General features: G+C 42.7%; 3 protein-coding genes across 6 annotated transcripts in view; 2 read left to right on the top strand and 1 right to left on the bottom strand.

Moving 5' to 3' along the window:
• Nucleotides 1-3424, top strand: part of carmil2 (capping protein regulator and myosin 1 linker 2) — a 50955-nt gene extending 47531 nt beyond the window's left edge. The window contains exons 38-40 of the mRNA XM_076303801.1: nt 367-480; nt 826-930; nt 3009-3424. Coding sequence (XP_076159916.1) covers nt 367-480; nt 826-930; nt 3009-3244 — 455 coding nt within the window. The 3' untranslated portion in view covers nt 3245-3424. The remainder of the gene's footprint in view (nt 1-366; nt 481-825; nt 931-3008) is intronic.
• Nucleotides 3425-4683: 1259 nt separating this feature from the next.
• On the bottom strand, nt 4684-9818 carry tmem170a (transmembrane protein 170A). Its single transcript, XM_076303800.1, has 3 exons — nt 9367-9818; nt 7743-7913; nt 4684-6913 (listed from the first exon to the last, which is right to left on the bottom strand). Exons 1-3 carry the CDS (start codon nt 9479-9481, stop codon nt 6783-6785), a joined length of 417 nt encoding a protein of 138 aa, XP_076159915.1. The 5' UTR covers nt 9482-9818; the 3' UTR covers nt 4684-6782.
• A 71-nt stretch (nt 9819-9889) lies between these two features.
• Nucleotides 9890-26372, top strand: part of cfdp1 (craniofacial development protein 1) — a 42192-nt gene continuing 25709 nt past the window's right edge. For 2 of the 4 annotated variants that reach the window (XM_076303799.1, XM_076303786.1), the window contains exons 1-5: nt 9890-10217; nt 10579-10708; nt 11253-11475; nt 16307-16431; nt 18464-18580. In XM_076303799.1, coding sequence (XP_076159914.1) covers nt 10148-10217; nt 10579-10708; nt 11253-11475; nt 16307-16431; nt 18464-18580 — 665 coding nt within the window. In that variant the 5' untranslated portion in view covers nt 9890-10147. The remainder of the gene's footprint in view (nt 10218-10578; nt 10709-11252; nt 11476-16306; nt 16432-18463; nt 18581-26372) is intronic. The other 2 variants (XM_076303794.1, XM_076303798.1) reach the window with 2 other exon arrangements.

The raw sequence follows: 26372 nt of genomic DNA, 5'->3' as shown, positions 1-26372 counted from the left end.
CGGGTGTCTGACTGTCAAAAAGCCACACCTTTCTGTGGCACATCTGAGAGAAGGACAGCTGCAAGCCAAACTGCATGACTGACTGTCGATGAAGTTTTAATGAAGTATTAGTCTTCTGGGTTGTTGTTCTGACACCTCTGTCATTTCAAAAGGTTTGATCTGACCTATGGTCTGAGTAAGATTAAAACTGTCCCTATCTCCAGTCTCAATGACACTAATGAAACTATGGGCTGTGTTTGAATATGATTAGAATGCAACTTGTTTGCGTTTGGATTTTTGTGCATGGTATGCAACCTGCCACTGTGTTGAACTGTGTCTGAGAACATGCCCTCTCTGTCTCTCGTCTCGTCTCGTCTCGTCTCCCAGAGACCCTGCCGAAACCACGCCCCCGCATGAAGCCCTCGCCCCAGCGGCGCGCCGTGTCTGTGCACGAGGACTCGCTCCTCCTTCAGCAACACGCCGCCCTGCTGGACCCTGAGGGTGAGCACACCGCCACACCCGGGAACCATCTCACCCTGCACTCAGGACATGGCATCATCTTATGTCATGTCTTTGTCCATAATCAGGAAGTGACATCACCTGATGATTTTTTTTTCTTTCTTGGAATGTGTGTCCATCACTTATGTGTTACTGTGTGAAACTGGGTGTGTCCAGGTTAAGCAAGTTAAACTAGAGACTTTAATCCACTCAAACACCCAGTCATCTCTCATATCCCTCCCATACTAAATCCCCTAGTGAACCACCTACCTATCTGACTACCACTGTGTGTAGGATGTCCTCTGGCCTGTCCACATGTAACAAACCCTCCACTCCCTTGCTTCTTAGAGTTGAAGGCGGCGTTGCCACGGCTACAGAGGTCACCCGTGCGTAAGCATGCCAACCTGGGGGAGCTGCCACCGTGCTCTGAAGACCTTCCCGAGGGAGAGGAGGGTGAGTAGAAAGGTGGAGGAACACTTTGTGTGTGTGTGTGTGTGTGTGTGTGTGTGTGTGTGTGTGTGTGTGTGTGTGTGTGCTAGGGGATTTCCCAGGTCTGTTAAGATTGGATAGGAAATACATAGAGGGAGAGTAAAGGAAGGAGTGATGATAAATAGGATTGAACAAGGTTGAAAAACGAGAGAAGAGAGCCAAGGAGAAAAGTTGAGGTGCCAGTAAGTATACTGTATTGACAAGGGAAATACAGAGTTCATAAATTACCATAGCAGAGCACATTGTGTTCCAAATGTGCTGAGCTCAATGTAAAGTCCCTTATTAAAAATGTTCAAAGGATCGAAGGAAATTGATGATGATGAGGTAATGGTGTTGGCATTCTCTGGATGCCTCCTACACCGCTGCCGAGGCGCTAAGCTCATCATTGCCTCTGCAGCTCATCCTCCCACCCACCACAGACAGCAGCCGCCTCTGGATCCAGTGTGGCCCTGATACGGCCCAGATCTGGCTCACGTCTGCAACTGGGCCCAAATGGAGGAAGATGCCACTGTGCAGAGCCTCTGTTGGTTATGCTGCTGTAGGAGTCTGTCCACGAAGGGCCCTGTAACTTAGTCAGGCTTTATGTAGCCACCGTGTGTACTTGAGTGTCTGAGATCATATTACCGTGCTGCTGCACTTGTTAGACCAGAATGATGCACAGGCATCATGTTTCCCCTGGCCGCGATTCGGACAAATGCGCTCATTTACTGGCCTGGAGCAGGATAATGATTTCCCAGTGAAGCAGGGGATGGGGCGGCACAGTCAGACCCATAATCCCCGACGGCACGATTAATGTGACAGACTTATTAAAAGCAATGATTCATCTCCATGCTTCTGCTAATGTGTACAGGTCAATACTTGCTTCTTTGATGCAATTGAGGCAGACATTAAAGTGTAGAGTTCTCTTTTTATAGATAGAGTGGTAGAATCGGGCAGATACTTGAAGTGCTTAGCCACCTGCGTTAAAGTTAAAATATTAATATCATTATTCAGTACCTGCATATATTTTAATTTAGCTGCAAGTATAAGCAGTGCATTTTCTCAAAGACTATATAATAAAGCTAATGCAACAATGGTCTTTCTAAAGTCAAACCAATTAATAACCCAAGTGGTCTCTGATCTCTACATGCTCCCTGATAGAAGATCAATTGAGGAATAAATTGGGTTTGATTTTGTAAAGAGCACTGCTGTAGCGAAACCTTTAAAGCAACACTATTAAGTTAGCCATAACCAATTTATCCTGTTTACTCACTGTTAAATTCAGCTAATTACTCTTCGTGGCCCATAAGAACTTAGGTATTCATACACAACCCTAGCTCTGTAAATAGGACACAAGCATAGTGGCTCAGTCCGATCCCAAAACAGTTCCAGTCAATCAACACATTGCTTCAAGAGCACAGGGAGATGGAATATGATTTCACTGGCTATTGAGCTTAAAGAAACATTGTGGAAGAATTAAGATCTATGCCCATTGATGTCAACATCCAACACGTTTTAGCACTTTAGTTAGTCCACACTCGACTAAAAGGGTCATAATCCTACCTGATCAACAATGTTACATAGTGCAATATCAAGCACTGGTAATATCAGAGAATTCATTCTTTATATTATTATTAAGTCAGTGTAGCATCAGAATAAGTCTCAATAACCATCTGAATTGTGAGCTCTACCTTTAACTGAATTATGAGGTCCCTTCTGAGCCAGTGGCGAGCTGATAGACACCATATATACTGCTCAAAAAAATGAAGGGAACACTTCAATCACACTGGATTGGTACTCTGACACTGGTAAAACGTTTGAGGCGAGTGTTTTATTTTGCAAGAACTGTCAGACATTCTGTGAATGTAGTTTGAGAATGGAGAAAAGGGTTGAAGGCTTCAAAAAATGTGTTTTACAATTGTGGAAAACTGTAAGTGTTCCCTTAATTTTTTTGAGCAGTATATTAAGCTCTATGGGAAACCACCAGATACATGCTATGATGTGATTTTGTGATCTGTCATGGTTCTCTAATAACTTTTTACTTTTCTCATGGGTACCTGTAGGTAAAGGAGCAGGGAAGAGGGAGGAGGACAGTGGCCAGGCAGAGGAGACAGACTGTACGGCGCCCTCCAATGGCCACAGGGGGCACAGCCCAGCAGGGACCAGCCAGGAAGACCAGGGAGAGACCACCATGGACGGGGAAGGGGGGGAAACAGTCTCAGAGCAGCACACACCAGCGCAGGGAGAACCATCAGACCAAAGAACTGAACCCCCCTTATCCAAGACAAACATGGACTGATCCCCCTGTGCAAAATCTATTTTCTATCATGTCTACCTTTGCCTTGCACGTCAGATTATGTACAAAAGAATGAATTATGAACAAACGAAGAAAACAAGAAAAGAATGGTTTTAAAAAGAGAACAAATCAATACCTATACTTGTTAATAATGATTAAAAAGTGAATTCAGTTGTGTCAAAAGGGGACTTCTGTCTTCATTAGAGCTCCCGGCCTGACCATCATCATTATTTGTTTCCACCATCTTCTGCCCATCCCACACCATTAAAAATGACTGCAGTTCCTGTCTAGTGGACAAAAGAGGGGGATGAAGAAAAATGGTTGGCTCAGTTTTCAAAGGGTACCATAGCTCCTTCTGTTCCTCTGTGTGTGTGTGTGCGTGTGTGTGTACGCTCGCTCAGAAGTGCGTTGCCTCTGTGTTCAGTTTCTCCCTCCTCTTATCACCGAGAGGCAGCCTTGGCAGTGCTCGCATGGACAGAGAGGAGAGTGACACGCGAGTGCAGTCTCTGTCCAACTGCTGAAAATAACCACCACATAATGGGAGAGCACAGTGAGAGATGACAGTGCTTGACTGCAGACAACTGCAGGCAGGGTGGCTCATCCAAAAAGACACACTGACCAGTCAGTCTGACGATGCAATACACACACACACACACAACCAACCCACCATAGACACATACACACACACTTCACCTGTTTTAGGGATCCTGCTAACACTTTAGAGCTCAGAGCTCAGTAAACTCAGAACACCCATCTCATCTTACTTCAAAAGGAAATGTGCAGTGTTGAAGCTACCGTGCTTGAGTGTGTGTGTGTGTGTGTAGAGGATGGGTGAGAAGAGAAGTGTGAAGGTAGCCTACTAAAGGAATGTGCATGGTGGCCACCATTGAGAGTGGTGGTGTGGGCATACGGACTGACCGGAGCCCACTCGTCTCTGCTGCGTGATGCCATGTAAGCGTAGCTTCTCTTCTCCCTGGCAACGGCACGTTCCTCGCCCAGCTCAGGCAGAGAGCCGCGGTGCCGCAGAGTTGGCTGGCATGAGATGCCCAGGAGTAGGAGTGCCATCTGTGTGTGCGTTTGTGTGTGTGTGTGCACGCACGCATGTGTGAGGGAGGGAGAGGATGGACATGTTGAGTGATGGGAGATGCAGTGAACAGAAGGCAGATTAAAGCATCGACTAAGCGAAGATCCACCCAGCCAGGAACCTGTCGATAAGCTACCCCTACCACACACAATACTGTGTAATATTCAGTGGAGTGTTCATTCTCCCTCCATCACACACACACACACACACACACACACACACACGAGGGTGTGGCACACCCAATGTCACTGCTTAATCCTGAGGTAAATCGTTGCTTCATAAAACAGCTGAATGAAGTGCACCTACATGCGAATCTAGTAGAATAGAACAGAATTATAAGACGCAAAGGCATAAGATATATAATCTGAAACATTTTATTACATGAAAATATTAACAATTGGCACTTAATTTACAGTAATAAAATCAACCTTACCTAGAAAAGAAAAAAAGAAGAAAAGAACACCCACATCATGTTAAATAACAGTAAAATCATGTTTTCCACTAAACATGACAATTCCCAAAACAATCAAAAAATGTTCAACAGTACTGTTAAGCCTTTCAACAATTTATAAGGGATGATAAAATACCTTTAGAAAAATAAATATATTTCTGGAATTAAGAGACCATAGGCCCAGTTTTGCAATGCATTGCTCTCAGTGAGTTCTGCTTGCCAGAATCTTCATGGCCACTTCAGTTAGTCCGCTTACCTACTGAAAAGCTCCGTACAGGAGAGGTTACCAACAACAAACACCCCCTTTTTCCTTTTGAAAATATCCGCACAAAAATAGCTTCCTGAGGCCTGTTTAAGGAGATTGTGAAACATTGTGACACCCCCCCCCCCCCCCAAAATCCCCCAAGAGGGAGATCAAGCAAATACAGAATGTTTCACATTATGGCTGAGCTGACCAAGTGCTTACTCAACTCACAGGGGAATTCTGGGTAATGAACATATTACTCGGAAATGAGACCAAAGCAGCATCTCTTCTCTTATCATGTTGCAAATATCTGAATATGTCTTTTCACATAGTCAACCCGAATGAGAGTAGAAGATGCAAATTCAGTTTAGCTATTAATCAATCAGTCCGCATGATCAGCACGGTTATCAAAGCATCTACTGCAGCAATGCCCCACCCCTTTCCAAAAAAAAAAAAGAACTCAAGACAGAAAAGAACCACTGAGAAGTAAATGATCTGTACAATATGTTAAGATCTCTTTGGTAAAGGTTTAAGAAAGCTTAGTAACTACAGGATTAAAGAAATCTGATTCACATTCATGTAGGCGTATGGAGTGAGGTCAGCACATGTGCGTGTGTTTTTTTGAGCATAGCAAACATTATGAGACAACATTATCATGATCAATTATGAGATGCTGTACAAAATAAAGAAGGCCCAAATTTAGTCAGGTAAAAAGGAAAGGACAACTTCTGCATTGTTATGGTACAAAGTGAGGCCAAGTTGCTTTTCAAAGAACACAATGTAAAAGCCTGAGACTACAGAAATCCTAACAGGATTTCTTAAAGTCTTTAGATTAAATACGAATTGTTCCTGACTCACTCAAGGGGAATTACATAGCCGTCCTGCCTGCACCTTCACAATGAGATATATTTGATTTCCTCTCCAAGATGAGACTGAGCTACTTTAGTTCTTCTGGCTCTTGGTCAGTTTCTGGCTGAGCACACGTGCGCACGCGCACCCACACACACACACACACACACACTTTACCCCCTTCATTAGAAAGCTGGAATGGGTTTTAGTATGTAGAGGTCATTTCACACACATTTGTCTGGTTGTAACATGATTGACGGTGTTGAGCACATGAAAGATTAGACGAAAAAGGCTTAAAGATGGAATGAAATCAATGCTGAACTCAATCAGTCCGTTACCATATCACACAGCTGCTGTATACATTCTGTACGATAGTGACGCCATTTTCAATACAAAACTACTAAGGGAAGGGCAAGGATTCAGATTAAATAGCACAGAGATGCTCCCGTTAAGTGCCGCTCATATTAAAAAGGCTTCAGAACATCTGCCCTCTCTCGAGTCTGGAATGTTCTACTTTCAAACAAAGTGGATCGTGTGCAAGACATCTCCATCCACACCTGAAGAGGTCACCTGCCCCTGACTGCTCTCCTCTTCACACCACCTTTGTTTAGTTACAAAACCTGGCAGCAATCCCTAAGTGTCTAACCACTTTCCTAAATACAACCCCTGGAAAACAAAAGCCCCACCATGTCACCTTATAGAAGGAATGATGTCAAAGAAACTAAAGATTCCTCAGCTCTTCACCTGGGGGATATAAGGCCTCTGAAGAGGGTACAGCTGAGTCTTGCATAAGGTGTCCTCTCTGTGAGTGAACACTGATTGCATATCGTCTCTCGTTCTCTCTTCCCTGCTTTCTTTCGCTCGTTCTGTCCATCCAGCATGGAGACACGTTGTGTGTGCCAGGGGCCTCGTGCTACAGAGTGGCCAGGACTCTGAGGAAGGAGATGATGACCACGCAGAAGGACTGGCCCACGCCGAAGACCAACGCCTCCAGAGAGATCATCCTCTTCCCCGCCGCCTTATACACCCCTGCTATCGCCGCACCTGTGAGGACACACACACACACACACACACACACACACACACACACACACACACACACACACACACACACACACACACACACACACACACACACACACACACACACACACACACACACACACACACACACACACACATAATAATACTAGGATAATTACCTTTAGTGTTTAAAGAAAAAGTATAATCTGTCTGAAAAATCATTATGCAACACCTGTGAATTTATCCATGTATATCTGAGTGCTTACAGAAAAGTCAAGACAAACAAGCTTGTGCTCCAAGTACAGTGCAAAAGTGAATTTAGGGTTCATGGTTAAGGCTCCTGCTAGCTTTGCTGTGAACTACACTGGACATAAAAGGCAGTGAATATTTTATGAGCACACTCTGGGCTTGAAATAAAAGCTTAATGTGAACTAGCCAGCCATTTGTAAATCTGCATTCTACGTAAACTATCTGGAGACAAAAATGCCTTGCTTTAAAACTGGACAAGAATGAACAAGCCCATTTGGAAGAAAAGGCCTCCTGTAGTGTCTATGAATGTGCTAAGGAAATAGAGATGACTAGCATTCCCTGCAACTGACCTATGATATCTGGAAATCAAGCGGACACTTTAGAGCTTTAGTAGGCTACATCTTACCTACTACTACAAATGCCAAACAACTTACATTTCAAAGTTTTACATTTATAAATTCTGGCTAAGAAAGCCATACACTTTGAATAATGGTATGCATTCATAAAAATATGAACACCATACCACGAGGACCAAAAGTCAACCTAATGAGGGTGAAAGTCTGCAAATGGTTGGGAAAGGACGGATGTGTGTGCAACTCACTGGTGAGGACGCCGCCGGTGAGAGGGCCCAGGACACCCATGAGCACGATGGCGATGGGCATGAAGCGCGCCATCTTGTGCTGCCGCAGTGTGAAGATGGCCAAAAGGGCCGCCGGCAGGTGGAACATCAGCGAGGAGACGGCGGTCCACAGGAACACGCCATACCACATCTCTGTTAGAGCAAAGGGAGAGGGAAAGGGGGAGAGAGAGAGAGAGAGAGAGAAAGAAAGAAAGAAAGAGAGAGAGAGAGAGAGAGAGAGAGAGAGAGAGAAAGGAAAAAGGTTGAGTGAGAAGTTGAGAATTGAATAATGAAAGTGATGAGTGAGAATAAAGAATGAAGGATGGGGATAATAAGAGACAAAAAATGAATCTAAGGGGAGGTGAAATAAAAAAGGAGAGAAGATCAAGGCTTCACCCCAGTGACATAAACCTTACAATTCCAACAAACCGTCATTGACATAGGGGTGTAGTGGAGCTAGACAGCAGGGCATAAACCTCACTACGGGATTTGTGCCACAAACAACAAAGTGCATCATCTGCAATTCTGCAAAGCACTGGCAAAGAAACATTACATTGTCAATTTTACAGCAACCTTACAACTAAGGTCAGACAAAGGATATGTTGATGTCACACTGATCTGGTGACTGACTCATGAATTATTTACCCTGTGCAGGACCATCTGAACCTTTTGCACATGGCCAGCAACCAACAGAACTAAGGTCTAACAAAAATTAAGTAAAACGTGATCTTATGCAACATAACACTATTCATTGAAATCTAATATAAGCCTTGTGTGTGTATGCATTGGACGGACTTTTGACATCCTGTGGAAAACAGTCAGTTAATACTTATTATGCAAACCTGAACGTTTGTGACCTCAAATCCAGGAGTTTAAAATGATTACAGAGCCCGTTTATGTAAAAATCTCACGAACAATGCATGCCCCCCCCCTCTCTTTCTAAGGCCGTTTAGTCGTTATTTGTACTTTTCCTGAGTGAAAACAGTAGCTGCTACTGTGAAAATGGTGAGAATGACAGTGACTGAATGTTACTGCCCAGACAAATAACTTTATCAGCTTTACGGATACGGGAAACTCTTTGTAGTTTACGTTGCCTGTACCCTAAGTTACTGCCATTAACGTTAACTGACTAAATCTGGCCTTCACGATTATTTAAGTTTAGAGTTGTAGCCAGGTTAAATAGTAAACGCGAAACCAGCAATGAATAACGTTAAGGCAGCTTGGTAGCCTTGTTTACCAACTACCTCACAGTCGCAACATCCAAATAAATACAATCGATACCACTATTTCGTCAGTTTCTTGGGTGGCGTTATGTATAGATAAGTCTTGGACAGGCAACATTAGCCGACTAAAATGACATGTCTCCATGCTCCATCTAGATGTTTGTTGGCGAGCTATCGCTAGCTCACGTTACATAGCTAACGTTAGCGCACGAACACAAATGCGATCACAGTGGCCAACAGTTAATACATCTACAACACTGAACAAACACTAATCCCCAATGCGACCCATTGCTGAAACGTAACACCAAAGTTGTCGGGAAACAATTCAACGTTACATTAACTGGTGTGACTGGTTGGCTAAAAGAAGCTAACTAGCTACTCACCTGAAAAGTCGCACAGCGATGTATCGTTGGCGCAATTGTAGCCATGTTTTCTTGGAACCAAATTCAAACTGAGAATTTGCTGCACAAACCCTATATCGGTATGCCCACTCTGCATCTCTTATCGACAGGACACGACAAACATGAGGGGAAACGCGAGAATCCAAGTACCACCATGAGAAAATCGATGTGGGTTTGTTGTTTGACAGCCAGTAACGTTACTCCCATGTAGCAATTAGCTAACACAAGCTCGCGAGCTAGCACTTCATAAACACAAACTTGAGCTTTGACGTCATGTCGTCCAAGTGACCGTGTGAGCTCAACTCATAAGACACTCCATCTAGTGCTACATTCAAAGCTATTCATTATTTCTCAAGAAAATAAAACCTTCAGTACGCATCCAAAAATGTTGCTGGATTTATTTTGTGATGAATAATTCTGTATTATAGAGTTTATGGGCGGGGTGATCTCTCAGAGAAGTTTGTACCATTGGACTTTCCGTACCTTTACGCGAGACGCATGAACATGGGTTGCTGACGGTCGCATGCTAGTCTGATGTGTGCAAGTGGCGCATAACACAGATTTAAAAACTGCATTTAAAAGAAATACAAGTAAGATACTTAAATATTTGATGTTACGCCAGTTACTTTATAGTTATTAGTTTCACTCTCGTTGTACTGTAAAAGCTGTAACGTAGGCTTCTATTCTCACGCATCTCATTATCAGAATTTCCTGGCGTTGGGTAGCTCTTTTGTTGTTTTAGGTTGCACATAGTTCCAAAAAAATGATGAACTACTCAGACTATGATTCTGATGACTATTCGTCAAATGAGGATGAAGATTATGTCCCATCTGGTAAGTGGAACGTGAAAAGTTGGAATTGCTCAGTCAACCCAGCAACATAGGTAGCTAAGGTTATTTAGCGTAGCAGGCTAATCATTCAAAAGCTTGATGAAATTCCCTATAACCTGAAGTGTCAAAACGAAACTCCGTTTTCACTCCTTCGTGTTTTCTGCTATTTATGACTACTTTTGATTTTGTATCGTTCTGTGTTTGAATGATGGAAGGCATGTAGTTGCTTTGTTGTTAGCACTCTTTGGTTACTAACAATTCCAGGTTCTTGTCCTTGGAGGACCTGTTCATTTATATCAGACTGAAATGTTGTCTGAAATGATGTTAATGTGTTGCATTCTGCTGTGGATGTTCTGATTGGCAGATGACAATTTGAGTGAAGACGATTTGAATGAGTGTGTGCCAGAGGAAGGTTTGGATGGGGAGGGCCAAGGTGAACCACAAAGTGAGGGCATGAAAAAGAAGAAGAAGAAAGGCAAAGATATCACAGCGAGGTAAACACTGGCTCCAAACCTCTCTGACTGTACATATTGAAGTATACAAAGGTTGCTTGAAGAGGTGTGTCAACCAATCAGTCATGGTGTGTTGTTCGAAACAATATCAATGGTCTGGCTTTAGTAGGATACTTTCTATTTTGTTCTTGTGGATGTAACAGGCAGACCTGTTCTTGGGACATTTTTTTCCTGACTGTTGCTTATGCAAGTGACTTGATCATGTTTCTGTATTTAAATTTCAGTTTATGTTGTTGTACATTAGCATTGCATTACAACAGTTGTTTGATTTATTAATTGCTTTCATAACCACTATGTGAACTTTCATTCATGTATGCTTAATTTGTCTGTCCTGTAGTACTTAGTACTGCTTTTAGTATGATTCACTGTTATGAAATCTTTCTGTCTTTCCCAGCATATCAGCGGCTCAGCAGATAATGATTAACTAAACATCACAGTGGGGGCGGTTGCCTGCTAAATTAATAGCTGCATACTGTACATACTGTAGCTGTAGAAAAGTAATGCTCTTTCTCTTCTATAAACAAAGGAAGAGGAAGAAAATTGGACTGAAGCTTGAAGGTGAAGAGGAAGAAGGTGCAAAGCAGCAGGAGGACAAAGCAGAGCAGGTCGAAGAGGAGACCTCTGCCGAGCCTGAACCCAAGGCTGACCAGAAGAAGAAGGAAGATGACCTGTGGGCAAGCTTCTTGAGTGATGTTGGCCAGCGACCTAAAGTGAGTGCCACGGCAACATCAACCAGTACCTCTCAGAAGGTAACTCGCATAGCATTCAGTGCTGTATTATGTTGATTGAAATCTGAATATCCTTCTTTCACAAGCGTCTCACACCACATCTTTAAGCAAATACAGTTGATTATTTAAGATAAGTGAGCGTATGCTTTAACCTTTGTTGTGGCATCCATGTTTTTCACACATTCATAACCCCTCACAGTGGGAAAAACAACGGCATCACAGGGGCGGTCCCTGATATTCCTAGGTGGCATGAACAGACCATAAGCCTCTATGCTTATGGATGACCTCACTAGTTAGTACTTTTGACATCAGATCCTGCTTATGTTTGCTGCCTATCGGAAGATGGATATAGTTTAGAGACATTGGACATAGCCTATGCTATACACACATACACACACACACACACCTATGCCAGATCATTTAGAGACATTGGACATAGCCTATGCTATATACAGTACGCACACACACACACACACCCCTATGCCAGATCATTTAGAGACATTGGACATAGCCTATGCCAGATCATTTTTCAGTGATTGAATTTAAAAAGAAAATCAATTTTTATAATAACAAATCGATTTAAATTAAAAGTTTGAAGACTTTACAATATGTTCATTCATTGTTGGAGGATCAAGAATTTGAAGCATATAACACTTCTGTGTCAATGTTATGTTTGTCCATACAACTAGATAGATAGATAGATAGATAGATAGATAGATAGATAGATAGATACTTTATTGATCCCCAAGGGGAAATTCAAGGTCTCAGTAGCATACAGACATCACACACAACATGCACTAACAGCAGAAAAAGTAATAACATTATACTAACAGTGATCCAGGAACTGTAGTCAATTAGGCCTAGTCCACACGTACCAAACCGACCTTTTTTTCCTCCGTCTTCCTGGAACTGTATTAAGAATATTTGCGTCCAAACGGATCCATCTCAACACGACTCAACACGTTACTTTATATCCCAGGCCTATAGGTGGCACTGTTTGTTACAGAAATAGACCAAAGCTTGCGCACTGTGTAGGCCATACAACAGACAGAGTAGGCTACGACAAAACTGGCTAGTGCAAGGAAACCAGAATTGTTTGTGTGGACTTATAGTGAACTGTCAACTGTAAAACTAATAAAACTTAATTTTTACGGTTTGTGAAGGGTGCAGTCCCATCCTTTATTTGGCTAACGCAGGTAAAAATAATCTCCTTTACTTTCTTTGGTTGTAGGATAGTCCGCGATTCACATTAGTTTTGGTTATCACCGTAAGTGCAAAGACTAGGCGTACCCAAGTTCTAGGCTATTCCGTCGCCACATTTATAATATTGCAATAATACCTTTGTTAGTAACAGTCGATACTTTTGCTTGCATCAAATCGTGCATTCGCATTTAGTGCGCATCTATAGGCTTAACATGACTTCTAAGCGTCTTTGTATAGTGCAGTTCCAGCGTTATGGATGTGACAATTGGACTCATATTGGTAAACAAAATGCCTTAGAGTGGGGGCAAAATTAGTATCGGTAAATTAATTTGCATAACTTTTAATGCAACCTCTGTCCTGTGTTCAGTGTTCAGTCCACCAAGTCATAAGCTATCGGTGCTGCGCAGCACCAGTTGTGATATTTATCCTACGGAGTGTAATCGTAGGTAATGTCATGTATAAAAAACTAGCATTGTTAGGCAACACTATAAGTGTCAAGTTCAGGGCAGCTGAGGTGTGGCGATGACATCATCGATACGCAAGTAGGATGTGCGGTTTCGCTGTCCAAACGAATTCAAAAGGGCTATGGTTTCAGATTTTTCCACTCTGGGACCAGGTTTAAAAAAAGTGTGGTTTCAGGCAGTGCGTTTACAGGATTCGTTTGGACGCTCGACCAAGACGAAGCAAAACCTCTGCGTTTAACCCAAAAAGCGTCTCCATGTGGACGGGCCTTAGTCGTATGGGTGCAAGGGCGTAGGTTTGGTCCGAGCTTTGGTGGGGACACTACCCACTAACACCCCCTGCGAAAAAAAGCCACTGTTGGTCATTTTCGTGTACCAAAGTTAGATGGAAACTCAGTCAAGATGAAGGTCAATCAAGAAGCAGGTTTATTCTTGTCAATGAGGCGCGTCAAGGGAGAATACAGCCTTCAGCTCAGGAGCATCGACTACCATTCTAAAGACTACAGGAAGAGGCTGGCCTTTTATGTTCAATTTGCAAGGGTGTGGTTCACGTGGTGATCATAGGTACAACGTCCTCTGATTGGCTTTCTCTTCCCACCGTTTCCGTCAGCCACACCTACACACACCTACACACACCCATTTACTTATTAACATACAAGGCAGGCTCCTCAGGTAGAAATGTTATACAGGATGTTCTAAACATTCTTACACTTAATTCATTGTACTCCTTGTATTGAGACTATAAAAATGATACCAAACATGAATACATTTACAGTTAATAACACAAACATATAATTCACCTAAAAGTTTTAACCCAGGGTCTTTGTCTACCCGAAGGTAGAACAAAGGTGCTTGTGGAACAGATGGTATAGGCAAAAGGTGCCCAGTGGGGAGCATTTCACACCTACATCTGCATTGAATACATCAAAGCAAGAAAGACAGAATACACTTTCAATGTAAATGGAGCTAAGCCTCCATTTAGTCTGGGGCAAGAAATGGTCATACAGAAATATTCCCTTCACCACTCAACTCTTTCACCAGCCACTATAGATATATAACAATAATAAAATGTGCTACTGTCCAACTACTACCCATGATTAAAATGTGCTACTGTCCAACTTGATCTAACTATAGCCTACATAATCTGATTTTAATATGTACAGATATATGCTATATTTAACATTTAACCTTTATTTTCTATTTGGTCTGTTATGAAATCATGCATTGACCCATTTAAGCACATCTCAGTTTTAAGAAACTTAAATACATGCTTGCTTAGCATTTTGTGAAAAGAAATCATTAAGGCTACATTGAAAAACTCTTAACCGTGAGCTGCCGGTATATTCTCTGATTCTAATAATTACAGATATCTAGGCGATGTAAGCACAGGTCAGTTTTAAGAAATGCTTAAAGCCGAAAGACCATGTTGAATTTTGCTACAATTTATTTCAAAACCAGATTACTCTGGAACAGCTAACTATACACTGAAATGCATTACACCTTTGTGTTCGGTAAACTCTGCTGTTTATTCTGATATATGCTTTGCCATGTGTTGCGTGAAGAGTGTGTAGGCCTACGATATTCCACCGAGACATGGATGTGGAGATGGGCGCACACTGCAAAAAATGAATTCTAACCAAGTGTTATTGATCTTATATTAAGATTAAAAAATCTATTTGGTATTGTTTTTAGTATGAAAAGACTTACCTAGTGCCCTCTCAAAAGATCATTTTGACTTAATTTAAGAAGACTTTAACTTATTTTAAGGAGTCTTATCAAGACAAATTTGCTCAACGCACTGGCAGACAAATTTGCTTGTTTTTAGGACAAATTTGCTTAACGCACTGGCAGACAAATTTGCTTGTTTTCAAGATGAGATGTCTTAAAATAAGACAATTTTTTTTAAAAATTAAGTCAAATGATTTCACAAGAAAGCGCTAGGTAAGTCTCTTTATACTGAAAACAATACCAACTAGTTTTTTTTTATCTTGATATAAGATTAATAACACTTGGTTAGATTTTGTTAGATAAGCAGTTTTTGCAGTGCAGAGAATAATTATTAAATCTCGAAGTTATTTTTGTTGCGAACTGTTGATCACAGACAATAGTGGCTAGCACCGTTTAAAAGCTGAGAAAAGGCTCTATCATGTGACACATTGGATAAGTAGCCTACTTCTCGAGGAGTTCAACAGAGAAGAGTTCAACAGAGAAGAATGGGTGAATTTGGACGCACTTCATATGCCTTCACGGCTCATGTCCATTATCGCGGCAAAGCCCACCGCGCCGCACATAGCCCATAAGTGTGTCTCACATGTTTGTCTTTGCACTGGTAAAGATGTTCACAGGTTGGCTAGGCTAGATCAACCAGATATCATAATAATAGGCAAGAAGCACAATAAAACAGTGGTGTTCACATCAAAATATAAAAACAAGACAATTTAAAAAGATTAAAAAGAGCAATCCAACTGAAATGGGAATAGAGAGAGAGTACCATAGAGGGTAAAAAGTCTGTAGGTTGGAAGAATGTTTGTATAGTTCAAGCAGCACAACCTTAGTTTTAATGATATACTGTGAAACCACACAACCATTCAGGTATTGTTTGGTTGAAGTTATATGGCATGCTAAAGTCTGCACAGAATCAACGTTTCTCATTCTGAAATATGTTTATGGTACTATGAAGACTATGTTTGGGAATACAGTACTTTGAGTGAATTTTATTTGTATGCATTTTCCATTAATGTAGTGTAGTTTAAATAGGGCGTTCTCAACTTTTTTGGGGCTAGGGCACACCAAAGGTCAAGCCAAAGCACCAAAGCACACCAGCTTATGGTTACTGATTATGAAGGGTCATCCACATTATTATAGGCTATAGCAGGGATGTTCATTGTTATGCCACCGTCTTAATTAAGAAGCTGTGTCATTGATGCGTTTAAAAATAGCCCTCTAACCTATTTCATGAGCCTGTATAAAAGCGCTTTGGGTTACTTAAAATCCCATGGCACATCTCTCTTTGCGTCATGGTATATCAGTGTGCCTCAGCACTGGCTTAAATGACATGAACATGATTTCAAGGCACACACTTCATGGTGAATGAAGGTTTGAAGCTGTATCTGTTCAAATGAGTAAAATGTAACATTTACACTTAAAACATTTATATTATTTACATTTTGCACCCCTGTCACTCACAGCCTGCATCTGCAGACATATCAGACCAGGAAGGCCCATCAGATGCCTGTCAGGAGGTACCCAAAGAAAAGGCTCCCTCTAAAATCACCATCACCAAAGTGTTCGATTTTGCTGGCGAGGAGGTGCGGTAAGTGACCAGGGCCTCATTTTCTGATATCTCCTTAACACTATTAAAGTTAAATTATATGTTAACTCTACTTTGTTTTGCCATGGTTCCCGAAATGTGAATAGCTACATGTGTCTTCTGCAATTTAATACATTTATAAGGTCGGTCTGGACCTGGATACTTACAGTATCATGTAAACCTATCCGATACTATCAGATAAACCAAAAATTTAGGCTGGTGACATGGGACTTGCTGTCAAGAAACTACTGCATTACATTTTGTGTTTAATTTAACTAAAAGAAATACATTTCAGAATAAATGGATTAGCGTTCATCTTTTTAACCTCTTTAAAATATGAATAAATATATATAAGTAACAAGTTGCCTGCAGACAACATCATTGGTAACTTATGAAATACTCTTGTTGATCTTATGATCACCTGCACTGTTTTACCCAGCAAACTCGTGTCACACATGCTCAGACCTACATGCATGATAATAATCGATGCCAGAAACCACTTATGGTATAGTAAAGGTAAACATAGCAAAAGACTGAGAGAGAGATGGTTCGGTAAACACGTCTAGAAAAGTAAGCAACTTTCGTAAGGTATAGCTTTGTGTTTCTAATGCAGACACAGCCAATATTATCGGGAAACGTGACCCAGAAGAAACCTGCGCGATTTGGTCGCAATACCCCTGCATGTCCACCAGATGACGGTAGTGTTCTTTGGCTGGCTGATATTCTCTGTGCTCATCTGTGAGACCCCCCTGTCGCAGTCTGCTGGTATTCGTCACACTCTCCACATGGGGCTGGGAAATTGTTGCGCTTTGACCCAGACGCTGTCATTGGTGTCCTTGTACAGGCAACCCCAGCCTCTCTGCTTGGTCTTGGGCTCTGCCATCTTCCCAGTGTGTTGGTGGCTGTAAGGCAGACCTGGCTGGTGTGTTGGAGCTGAGGGGGTCTTTGTCTGCATGGGAAGGTGATAACCAGAGCAGGAAATGGAGAAGAGAGGAGGAGGGGGAGTGGGAGGTCAGCCGAGGAAAAGGGGGAGGAGATCGAATGAGAGTTATTGCAGGGTGTTGATTTCTGTCTTTCCTCCTTCCCTCCCACCCTCTCTCTCTCTCTCTCTCTCTCTCACTCATACTCTGTTTGTCTGTTAGTTTGTCTCTTCTTCTGTTTCCCCTTCTCTGTCTGCCCCCCCTCCCCCCTCCATTCTAATGGAGACAGAGAGGGGGTTGATTTGGTGCGGGCAGAGTGTATAACGCCACAGCAGAACCAATCTGTTTGTTGGATTTAATGGCTTGTAAAGGTTAACCAAAGTGAGGGGGTTCATTCTGAAACGGCAACCTTGCTTCAGTGTGTGTGTGAGTGAGTGGGTGCGTGCCTGCTTGCGTGTGTGTGTGTGTGCGTGTCTATCTGTGCGTGTCATGGTGGTAAACTGCACATCTAGCCGATTTGTCTGTTTGCCACGGGAGTGTAAAATCCTGTGTTTGGTGTCAGTCTCTGCAGACTCTCATAAGCTGAACATCATGTACTGAGTCTCGGGGACCCGGTTAATTCCATCAGACATTTGCATTGAGCAGCAACAGCAGGGACTCGCGCACGACTGGGGTCGGCAGGGGATTAAAGTGACCTGTCACTGACCCCGCCTGCCCCCATCATTGCTGATAAAAATCATATTCCCTGAAAAGAACATGGAAACCCTCCTGGACTGGCAGCGTATGGGCAGAGTCGTCGCCCAGATGACCCTTATGTTTGTTTTGAATGCTTTTGGTCATTTCCTGCAATCTTCAAATACTCAAGCACTCCCTGCAGTTTTGGTCTGAAGTATTTATATAAGTTATATAAGAGTGGTATGTAGTTTTAAAGTCAGGAATAAAAATCAGTACCCATAACCAGGCCACAATTTAATAAAACCCTGGCAGATGTGCCAAGGATTTGATTCTGTTTTTGTCTGTCTGTCTGTCTCTCTCTCTCTCTTTCTCTCTCTCTCTCTCTCTCTCTCACACTTTCTTTATGTGTGTAAATGTGGCAATCTTCTCTCCTCTCTCAGGGTGACCAAAGAGGTGGATGCTGACTCCAAGGAGGCAAAGAGCTACCTGATGGAAGAGAAGAGTCAGTCTGAGTCTGCTCCTCCCGTGCAATCAAAGCCCACTTCGTCCGCGCCCAGGTATGGCATGCCCCCTCACTGGCCCTCTGGGTAGTCTGGGAGACACTAGTGTGACCTGCGCTGATTGCAGATGGCAGTTTGATCAAAATATGGGATGCCATGAGTAGTGCATATAGAACATGTGAAGCAAAACTCAAGTTCACACTTTTCAAAGTACCGTACTGAATCAGACACCAAAACTACAACTTTTAATGTTTAATTATTAGTGTTTTAAACACATATTGACCTTGTTGATGGGCTTCATATTAAAAGGCCTCCCTGTGTTTTTAATGGTTATTTATGACCATTCCTTGATGTTCTGAAAGGTTGTACTGTCTAAGTCAAGTTAAAATCTCAGATACATTCCAGTAGCCTGTAGACAGCCGTACATTGCAAAGCATTAAGCCAATTGTAAATTGATAAAGGTAAGTCTGTGTATGTTATGTCAACATTGCAAAGTTCATGGATGCAGCTGTGGATGTCTGGCCATAGTAAGCCTTGATCTGAGCTGTGTATTTGTGTGTGTTGTGTGTGTTTGTGTGTGTTGCGTGTCTTGTGTGTGTTGCGTGTCTTGTGTGTGGGAAGGAGGGTAACCGTCTGATCCTATGTTGGTGTTTTTGTCTGAGTTAGCTTTAGAGATAAAGCATGGCGTGAGCATGTTTTTTCTTCTGTGGAAGACACATGGACTAATCCTGCCAGGTCTTTTGTACCATCTCTCTCTCCCTCACTCTCCCCTCCCCTCATCCTTCCTTCTATCCCCTCCCTACTCTTTTCTCTCTCTCTCTCTCTCTCTTTCACCTCAGTTCTACCTCTGTCGTTTCTTCTCCCTTCTACATCATTGACTCCTGACGGTTATTACAGCCTGCCTTTGATCTACCCCCCACACACGCCCCTGCTCAGTTCATGGCCGACCAGCAGAAGGATTAACCCAAGCCTCATACTACACAGACTGTTAAAGGGAGTGGATGATTGTCCAGGGTTGTGTTCTGAGTCCCGTGTGGAATGATGACTCTTAGCAGTCACACAAGATGTACTTTTTATTTGCTTTTGTTTTGGGTCATGGTGTACTCTTGCCACATGTTGCCCTCTTTTTGCAAACCGATGCCAGGTATGACAGATGGAGCATGGTCTGCAGACAATGCGTGTGTGTGTGTGGGGGGGGGGTGTGGGGGGGGGGGGGGGGGGGTTGGAGGGGCAGAAGGAGGTGGATGCTCCAGCTGTGTCAAGTCTGAATGAACATGCATCTCCTCATTTTTCTCTGCCCCTCCTTCTCCCCCCTCTTTCTCTGTTTTATTTATTTGTTGTTGCTCTCTCTATCCGTCTCTCTCTCTCTCTCTCTATCTCTCTCTCTCTCTCTTTCTCTCTTTCTCTCTTTCTCTCTTTATTTATTTCTCTCTCTCTCTCTCTCTCTCTCTCTCTCTCTCTCTGTGCCTCTCCCTTCCCGCTCTTTACATGTCATTACCTCCAACCGTTGCCATGGTGTTTAATTGTCAGCGGGGCGGGGAGCATCTTTCCTCTGTGGTTGCAGGAAGTGGGTCTTTTCCGTTTCTCTCCGTGCAGGAAGTGCGGTGTTTCCTGTGGCGTGCTCCGAAACGTGTGTGTGTGTGTGTGTGTGTGTGTGTGTGTGTGTGTGTGTGTGTGTGTGTGTGTGTGTGTGTGTGTGTGTGTGTGTGTGTGTGTGTGTGTGTGTGTGTGTGTGTGTGTGTGTGTGAGAGACCAGCACAGCCACAAAGCATCTCCGCAACTCTCTGTGTGTTGTCGTTGCTGTTTATCGCTCCTGTGTGTTAGCGATCTCATCACCATGAGATTGTCGTTGGGATGTTTTGGTAACGCCCGAGGCTGTTCCTCTACTTCCTGCAGTTTCCAGTTGGTTTTTCCCGCCAAAATTCGAGAGGGAGGTGCAGAACAAATTCCAGCAAATCCCAGAGAGGCACACAGTGAGGGAGGCAGATACTCATAAACATCATTTAACAGTGCTGTACTTTATACATCCTCTGTCCTCCCTCTCTTGCTATTGCATACGTTCATAGGCATGCATACTGTTTGTCTAGTGCCGTCTCTTCCCTCCCTCCTCATCTTGCTCTTCCTCTCTACTCTCTCCTTGTGTCTCTTTCCGTTCCTCTGCTTCTCCACTCAGCAGCCCCCTGATGGCTCTTAATGCAAACCTGCTGACTAAGCACTTCTGTTCTCTCTCTCTCTCTCTCTCTCTCTCTCTCCTTCTCTCCCGTTCTGTTTTCTTTTCTCTGTTTTTTAATTCCTATTTCTTTCATTCTTGTTCAGTAAATAGCTGTAATAGTAAATAGTAAATTATTGTCTCCATCCACTTCTCTCCCAAGTAATTTGACAGCCATTGCTACTCTCTCTCTCTCTCTCTTTCTTTCTTTCTTTTTTTCTTTCTTTCTTTCTCTCTCTCACTTTCTTTCTCTTTCTCACTCTCTCTCTCTTACACACACACACACACACACACACACACACACACACAGAGAGAGTGAGAGGCCTGCTCACTGGCTTTGCTGGTCGGCTGACATCATAGCGGCAGCAGCGGTATTGTGTAATAAGTGGCGCAGGCTAAGTGCTATCGATTATTAGGCCGGGGAGATTTACAGCCGCTTGTTGGAACTGCCGTGATTGGTTGATTGATCGCTCTTGCGTCTCTCCTGATGTCGCCTCAGTCGACAACTCAGTTGACATTGAGACTGACCTTATGAGCACATGGGTTTACACACACACACACACACACACACAGATTAACACATGGCCCAAAAAATGAGTAACTCGGGGATTCAGCTGTAATATGTGATGGAATTGACATGAGATGCAAAACACTACATGCATTACATGCTCAGTGCATATACCTCGCTCCCTCTCTTTCACACACATACACACACTCCCCCCTCTCTCTCTTATGTTGTGTGTGTTAGATAAGACCGATCAGAGGAGGGTTTTACGGTGTCCTGCTGGTGGGGGTCAGACAGAGGGTCTGGGATTGTCAGGCAGGAGAGAGAGATACAGAAGAGAGGAGCGGAAGAGTGGAATGAGAGGAAGAGAGGGGTGGGGGAAGAAAGAGAGGGAGGGAGAGATGGGTGAGGGAGAGAGAGAGTGATGGAGAGAGAGGTGTAGCGCCTGCTGGATTAGAGTCTTGGAAGTTGGGACAAGTCAATCGGCTTCCCATTTTCTTTTTTCTCCTGCACCCCTCTCTCTCTCTGGTCTCCTCATCAATTTTTGCAGATATTTGTTTAAATGCATGCTCTTTTGTGTTTAGGCCAACATGTGGCAGTTTTATTTCACTTAAAAAAAAATATATATATTTATTGATGATGATAATAATAATAATACTGGTAATAATAATAATGAGAGTACTTTTAAATGATTGTTTTACTTAATAAGTTTTAATTAACACTAGTTTACGGAGGCTCCCGGTTAGCAATGTAACCTGAAGATATGGTAAAGACACTGGTTTGGCTGCGTCACTCTCCCGCTATGGAGTGCACAATACATTCACTCCAGACCCTTCTGATGACACTGGTATGTTGCCATCTCAGTTTCTTCCAGTAGCAGCAACTGGAATCCATGCATTTCCACGAAATTATTTTTGGAATCTGATCCCTTATCATACCTGTTCATTCGTACTCGTCGCTCGACTTATCGTGACTAAATTCAAGATGGCAGCGAACGGTAAACTTCTGTCTGATAAATCGTCTTGTAAATAAACTACCAGTGCTTTTTCAAAGTTTTCAATATCTCATATTAAATGTCAGGGCCCTCGGAAGTCTACCAATGAAGTGTGGAGCTACTTTGAGCCTTGAAATGGTGTAAAACAGTGATTTATTTGCATGGCTTGCCCAATGCCCGAGGCGCCCCCATTGAAAACCTGTTGGTAGCATCGGCTAACTAGCACCAGATTTCGGAGTGCAGGGGACAAGCCGAGATGAGCTATGAGGCTAAAGTTCACACTTGGTATCATGTTTCAACACACTTAAGGTCAATGTCACACTGACCTTTCTCCTTTTGGGTGTTTTAACCTTTCTTGGAAATGTACTGCAGGCACGTCAGCAAGATTGCATGTCTAACTGGAAGTTCTAGATGTAATGTAATTTCATGTAACGTAATTAAACTTGTATTGGTATACTTGGTTTGATTTAGCTGGCTATTTAGCATAACCTTTATCTCTACATTAATGCAGAAATCTTAGTTGCTATGCTATTTATATTCCTTCATTGTGTTGCATAAAGTTTAGGTATCGTAATTTCTCAACTATTAGTCAAGGGTTATACATAGATTTTGCTAAATTTCTTCAGCTGTGAGGTTAATACACAGGGGCAGTTAATATGGTATTAATATGGTTTTGGTTTTTGTTAACTTGCATAAAACACTGTCCTGCGGTTTATACACAATGCGGCTAATACACAGGAAATTACTGTAAATTAGTCAATTTCACTTTCAGTTTGGTTACAGTGCAGCCAGAGCTATTTTACCCCTCTTGTTTAATCTTATTAACTTCCGCCTGTTTAAAACATTGGGCTTTTCTCTTGTACTCGTGTTGGTTGGCTCCTCTACTCTAGTGTGTTCATTTCTCATGAACACAAGTGTTTGCTTATTTACCATTCTCTGTTTAAAGTAAGGGAAGATTGTGAGATTTAAACAAACCCTTGTTAAAGAGTAAACAAATGAATTAATCGTGCAGATTAAGTAGAGAAATGTTTTCCCTATCCTGTGATTGGACAGGTGCGTGATGCTTGGCATCCAAATTGAGTAAACAAAACTATAAAGTACACTGCCTTTCAAAAGTTTGGGGTCACTTAGAAATTTCTATTCCACTCCATTATAGACAGAATACCAGCTGAGATCAGTTGCATTGTGTTTTTAATCAGGGCAGCAGTTTTCAGATTACATTATGTGCTTACATAATTGCAAAAAGGTTCTCCAATGTTTTCTCAGTTAGTCTTTTAACACTTTGAGTGCCAAAAACAATGATCTAGATTGCTGGCACTCTGGGCCAAAGCTTCCGAAAACAGCGTGGCATTCAAAGTGTTAAAATGATATCAGATTAGTAAACAGAATGTGCATTTGGAACATTGGATGAATGATTGCTGATAAGGGGCAATTAAATATTGCATTAAAGATCAGCCATTTCTTTCTACAACAGTCATTTACAACATTTATGATGAAAACAAGGACATTTCTAAGTGACTCCTTTTGTAGCACTTTTTTAGTGTGATATTCCTCCAGTATTTCTGTCCATTGTGTGTAGCAATTGAAAGAGAAGGAGGCAGATAAAACAAAGCAGGTAGGGGAGAGTTGTTGCACAAGTGCCAGAACCTGTACCACATTCAGGTCTTGTCTCTCCCCCTCCCTCTCCCTCTCTCTTCACTCACTCCCTGTCACTCTCAAATGTCCTATCTACATAAAATAAAACATGATCAAAAACAGAGCAGGTAGAGATCCGCTGTGGCGTAAATGGCTACAGCGCCCGTACTACAAGTCCAAGTGCACGTGGGGACCCGGGTTGAGTCCGCCCCGGGTCATTTTCCGATCCCACCTCACCTGTCTCTCCCATTCGCTTCCTGTCAGTCTCTTCACTCTTGTATCAATAAAAGGCAAAGAAGACAAAAAATATATACTTAACAAAAAAAACGAGAAAGCGATAAGAAAAACATTCAGGACTGTTCAGTGAGTGTGAGGAATAGAGTCTAGAGAGAGAGTGTGTGTCCTGCATGGACTAATTGTTTCCATATGTACCTCAGTCACAACCCTGGTTTTCTAATTCTGGAGCTCCATCTCGAGGGTCTAAAAATAAACCAGCTCTCTGTTCTCACTGAGGTCTATACGGCCGAGCAGCCGTGCTCTCACCCCACGTCGTCGGCGCAGACTACAGTCTGGACCTGCGCCAAAGCTGGGCTCTCCAGGCAGGTTTTTTTCCCCTGCAAACCTGGTCATTTAGGGGCCCTGTGAGGCAGTCTCTCTGATTGGCTTGTAAAAAATGGGGAGGCGGGTTATCCATACGTTGCACAATCCTTTTCCACTCTCCCATGCTTTAGACAAGATGGAGCAGTTTTAGGGGAAGACAAATAGTAGGCAAATAAAAGGCAAATAGACAACAGGTTCTGGAGGGCAAGCCTTTGCATGATCAGAAAGCCACCACTGTAGAGAAATGCCTAAAATGGATGCATTGTAGCCTTATTTGTTATGACCCATTCTGTTGTATTTAGATTATGCTGCATGGCCTCTGGAAATAGACGGGGCAGGCAGACAGACTGACTTCTTCTAGCCACAGAGGCTATTACCAGCTGTCCACACAACATCTCATGTGGTTCTCTGTCCTTCTAGAAAGCCAAGTCTTGATGCATACATTGCTGATGAATCAGTTATCATCAGGTACCAAATGGGGAAAAAGTGTAGGTGCGCGTCAGGAGCACGAATATGGTTATGGTTATGGTAATGGTTATTGGATGACTCTTTTGTCTGACCCACTGTTTTTCAACCTTTTTTGAGACACGGTACATTGTTTATATGAAAAATATTCCGCGGCACACCACCAACTAAAAATGTAACAGAATTACACACTGTAGCCTAATATAGCAAAAATAATGACAAAAATGTATCTCACCATTTGTTAACAGTTCAGTTCAGAGTCTGCGTTTTTCTTTTTCGAGTAGGCCTATTTATCCATCGCTGTTTTAGGCCCTATGTCTTTTCACCCATAGATATTAGAAAGCTAGATACCGCATTGTCCGTCGTTCTATTATGTGGCATATGCTACGTGAACGCGGCCATCATATTCCTGGAAGCAAACACCTTACTGTCTATGCGCAACACTTGCCGACAATCAGAGACACCTGTCTGATTTCCAAACAGAGACACCTGTTTCTCCATTGCCCCACCATGATATCAGCGCTATTTACGTACGTTCTGGAGTGCAATGCGGTATCTAGCTTTCTAATATCTATTTTTCAACCCCACTTCTCATGCGCATCACTTAATTAACAAGGTCATTATTGCGCTACCTACTGCCACCGACTGACATGAGAGTATTTATTGACTTAGTAAGTCACTACATTGCAGGCACAGATGCTCAACAATGGCATATCCTAGCATACTATTTGCAACAATTAAGTAGTCAATGTTTGTGGGCCGATTAAGTGAAATTGGACAATTTCCATGGCACACCTGATCTCTCACGGCACACTGGTCTCCCGTGGAACAGTGGTTGAAAATCATGGATATAGCCTACATAAAAATACTAATAATAGTAGTGGATTAAATCATTTTAACAGAATAATAACTGAAGCAAACCATCATAATAATAATGACCATAAACATAACAAACCATGACTGTAAGGAGAATGAATTAGTTAGATACAAGGTTAAGGACTAGATCAGCAGAGGATATGTGCAAGGCGAGTAAAGAGAGCTGTGTGAGCTGCTTCACTCTCTGCCTTCATACATCTTTTCTTCCTGTCACTCCCCTTTATTTCAGACACCTAGAGCCAGGCTTGTGTTCATATAGCCACCTGTGTTTTCATGATTGGCCTCTCCCCTTGTGGATTCATCGGGTCTCGCAGGGGGGAAAAGCAGATGAGAGTCAGGAGCATACATTTCAGTAGAGGAGAGAGCTGTGTGAGCCAGTTGAGTCTCTGGCCCCATCTTTCTCCCATTTCAGTCGTTCATTTTTATTTCTGACATCTGACAGCCAAACGTTATTTTACAACACCTACGTTCTCACGATTCTCCTCTCCTCTCATGGGTTCCGATGCGGAGAGTGACTGTCCATCTCCTCTGGCAGAGACCACTCTCTAAAGGGGGGATTAAAGGA

This window comes from Alosa pseudoharengus, unplaced genomic scaffold (genome assembly GCF_046254945.1).
Source record: "Alosa pseudoharengus isolate Yale_2024_CS ecotype anadromous, Long Island Sound unplaced genomic scaffold, YU_APseudo_1.1 YU_APseudo_1.1_scf_10, whole genome shotgun sequence".
NCBI lineage: Eukaryota > Metazoa > Chordata > Actinopteri > Clupeiformes > Clupeidae > Alosa > Alosa pseudoharengus.
Note: the sequence above shows the minus strand (reverse complement) of the source record. Positions and strands in the feature narration are given on the sequence as shown.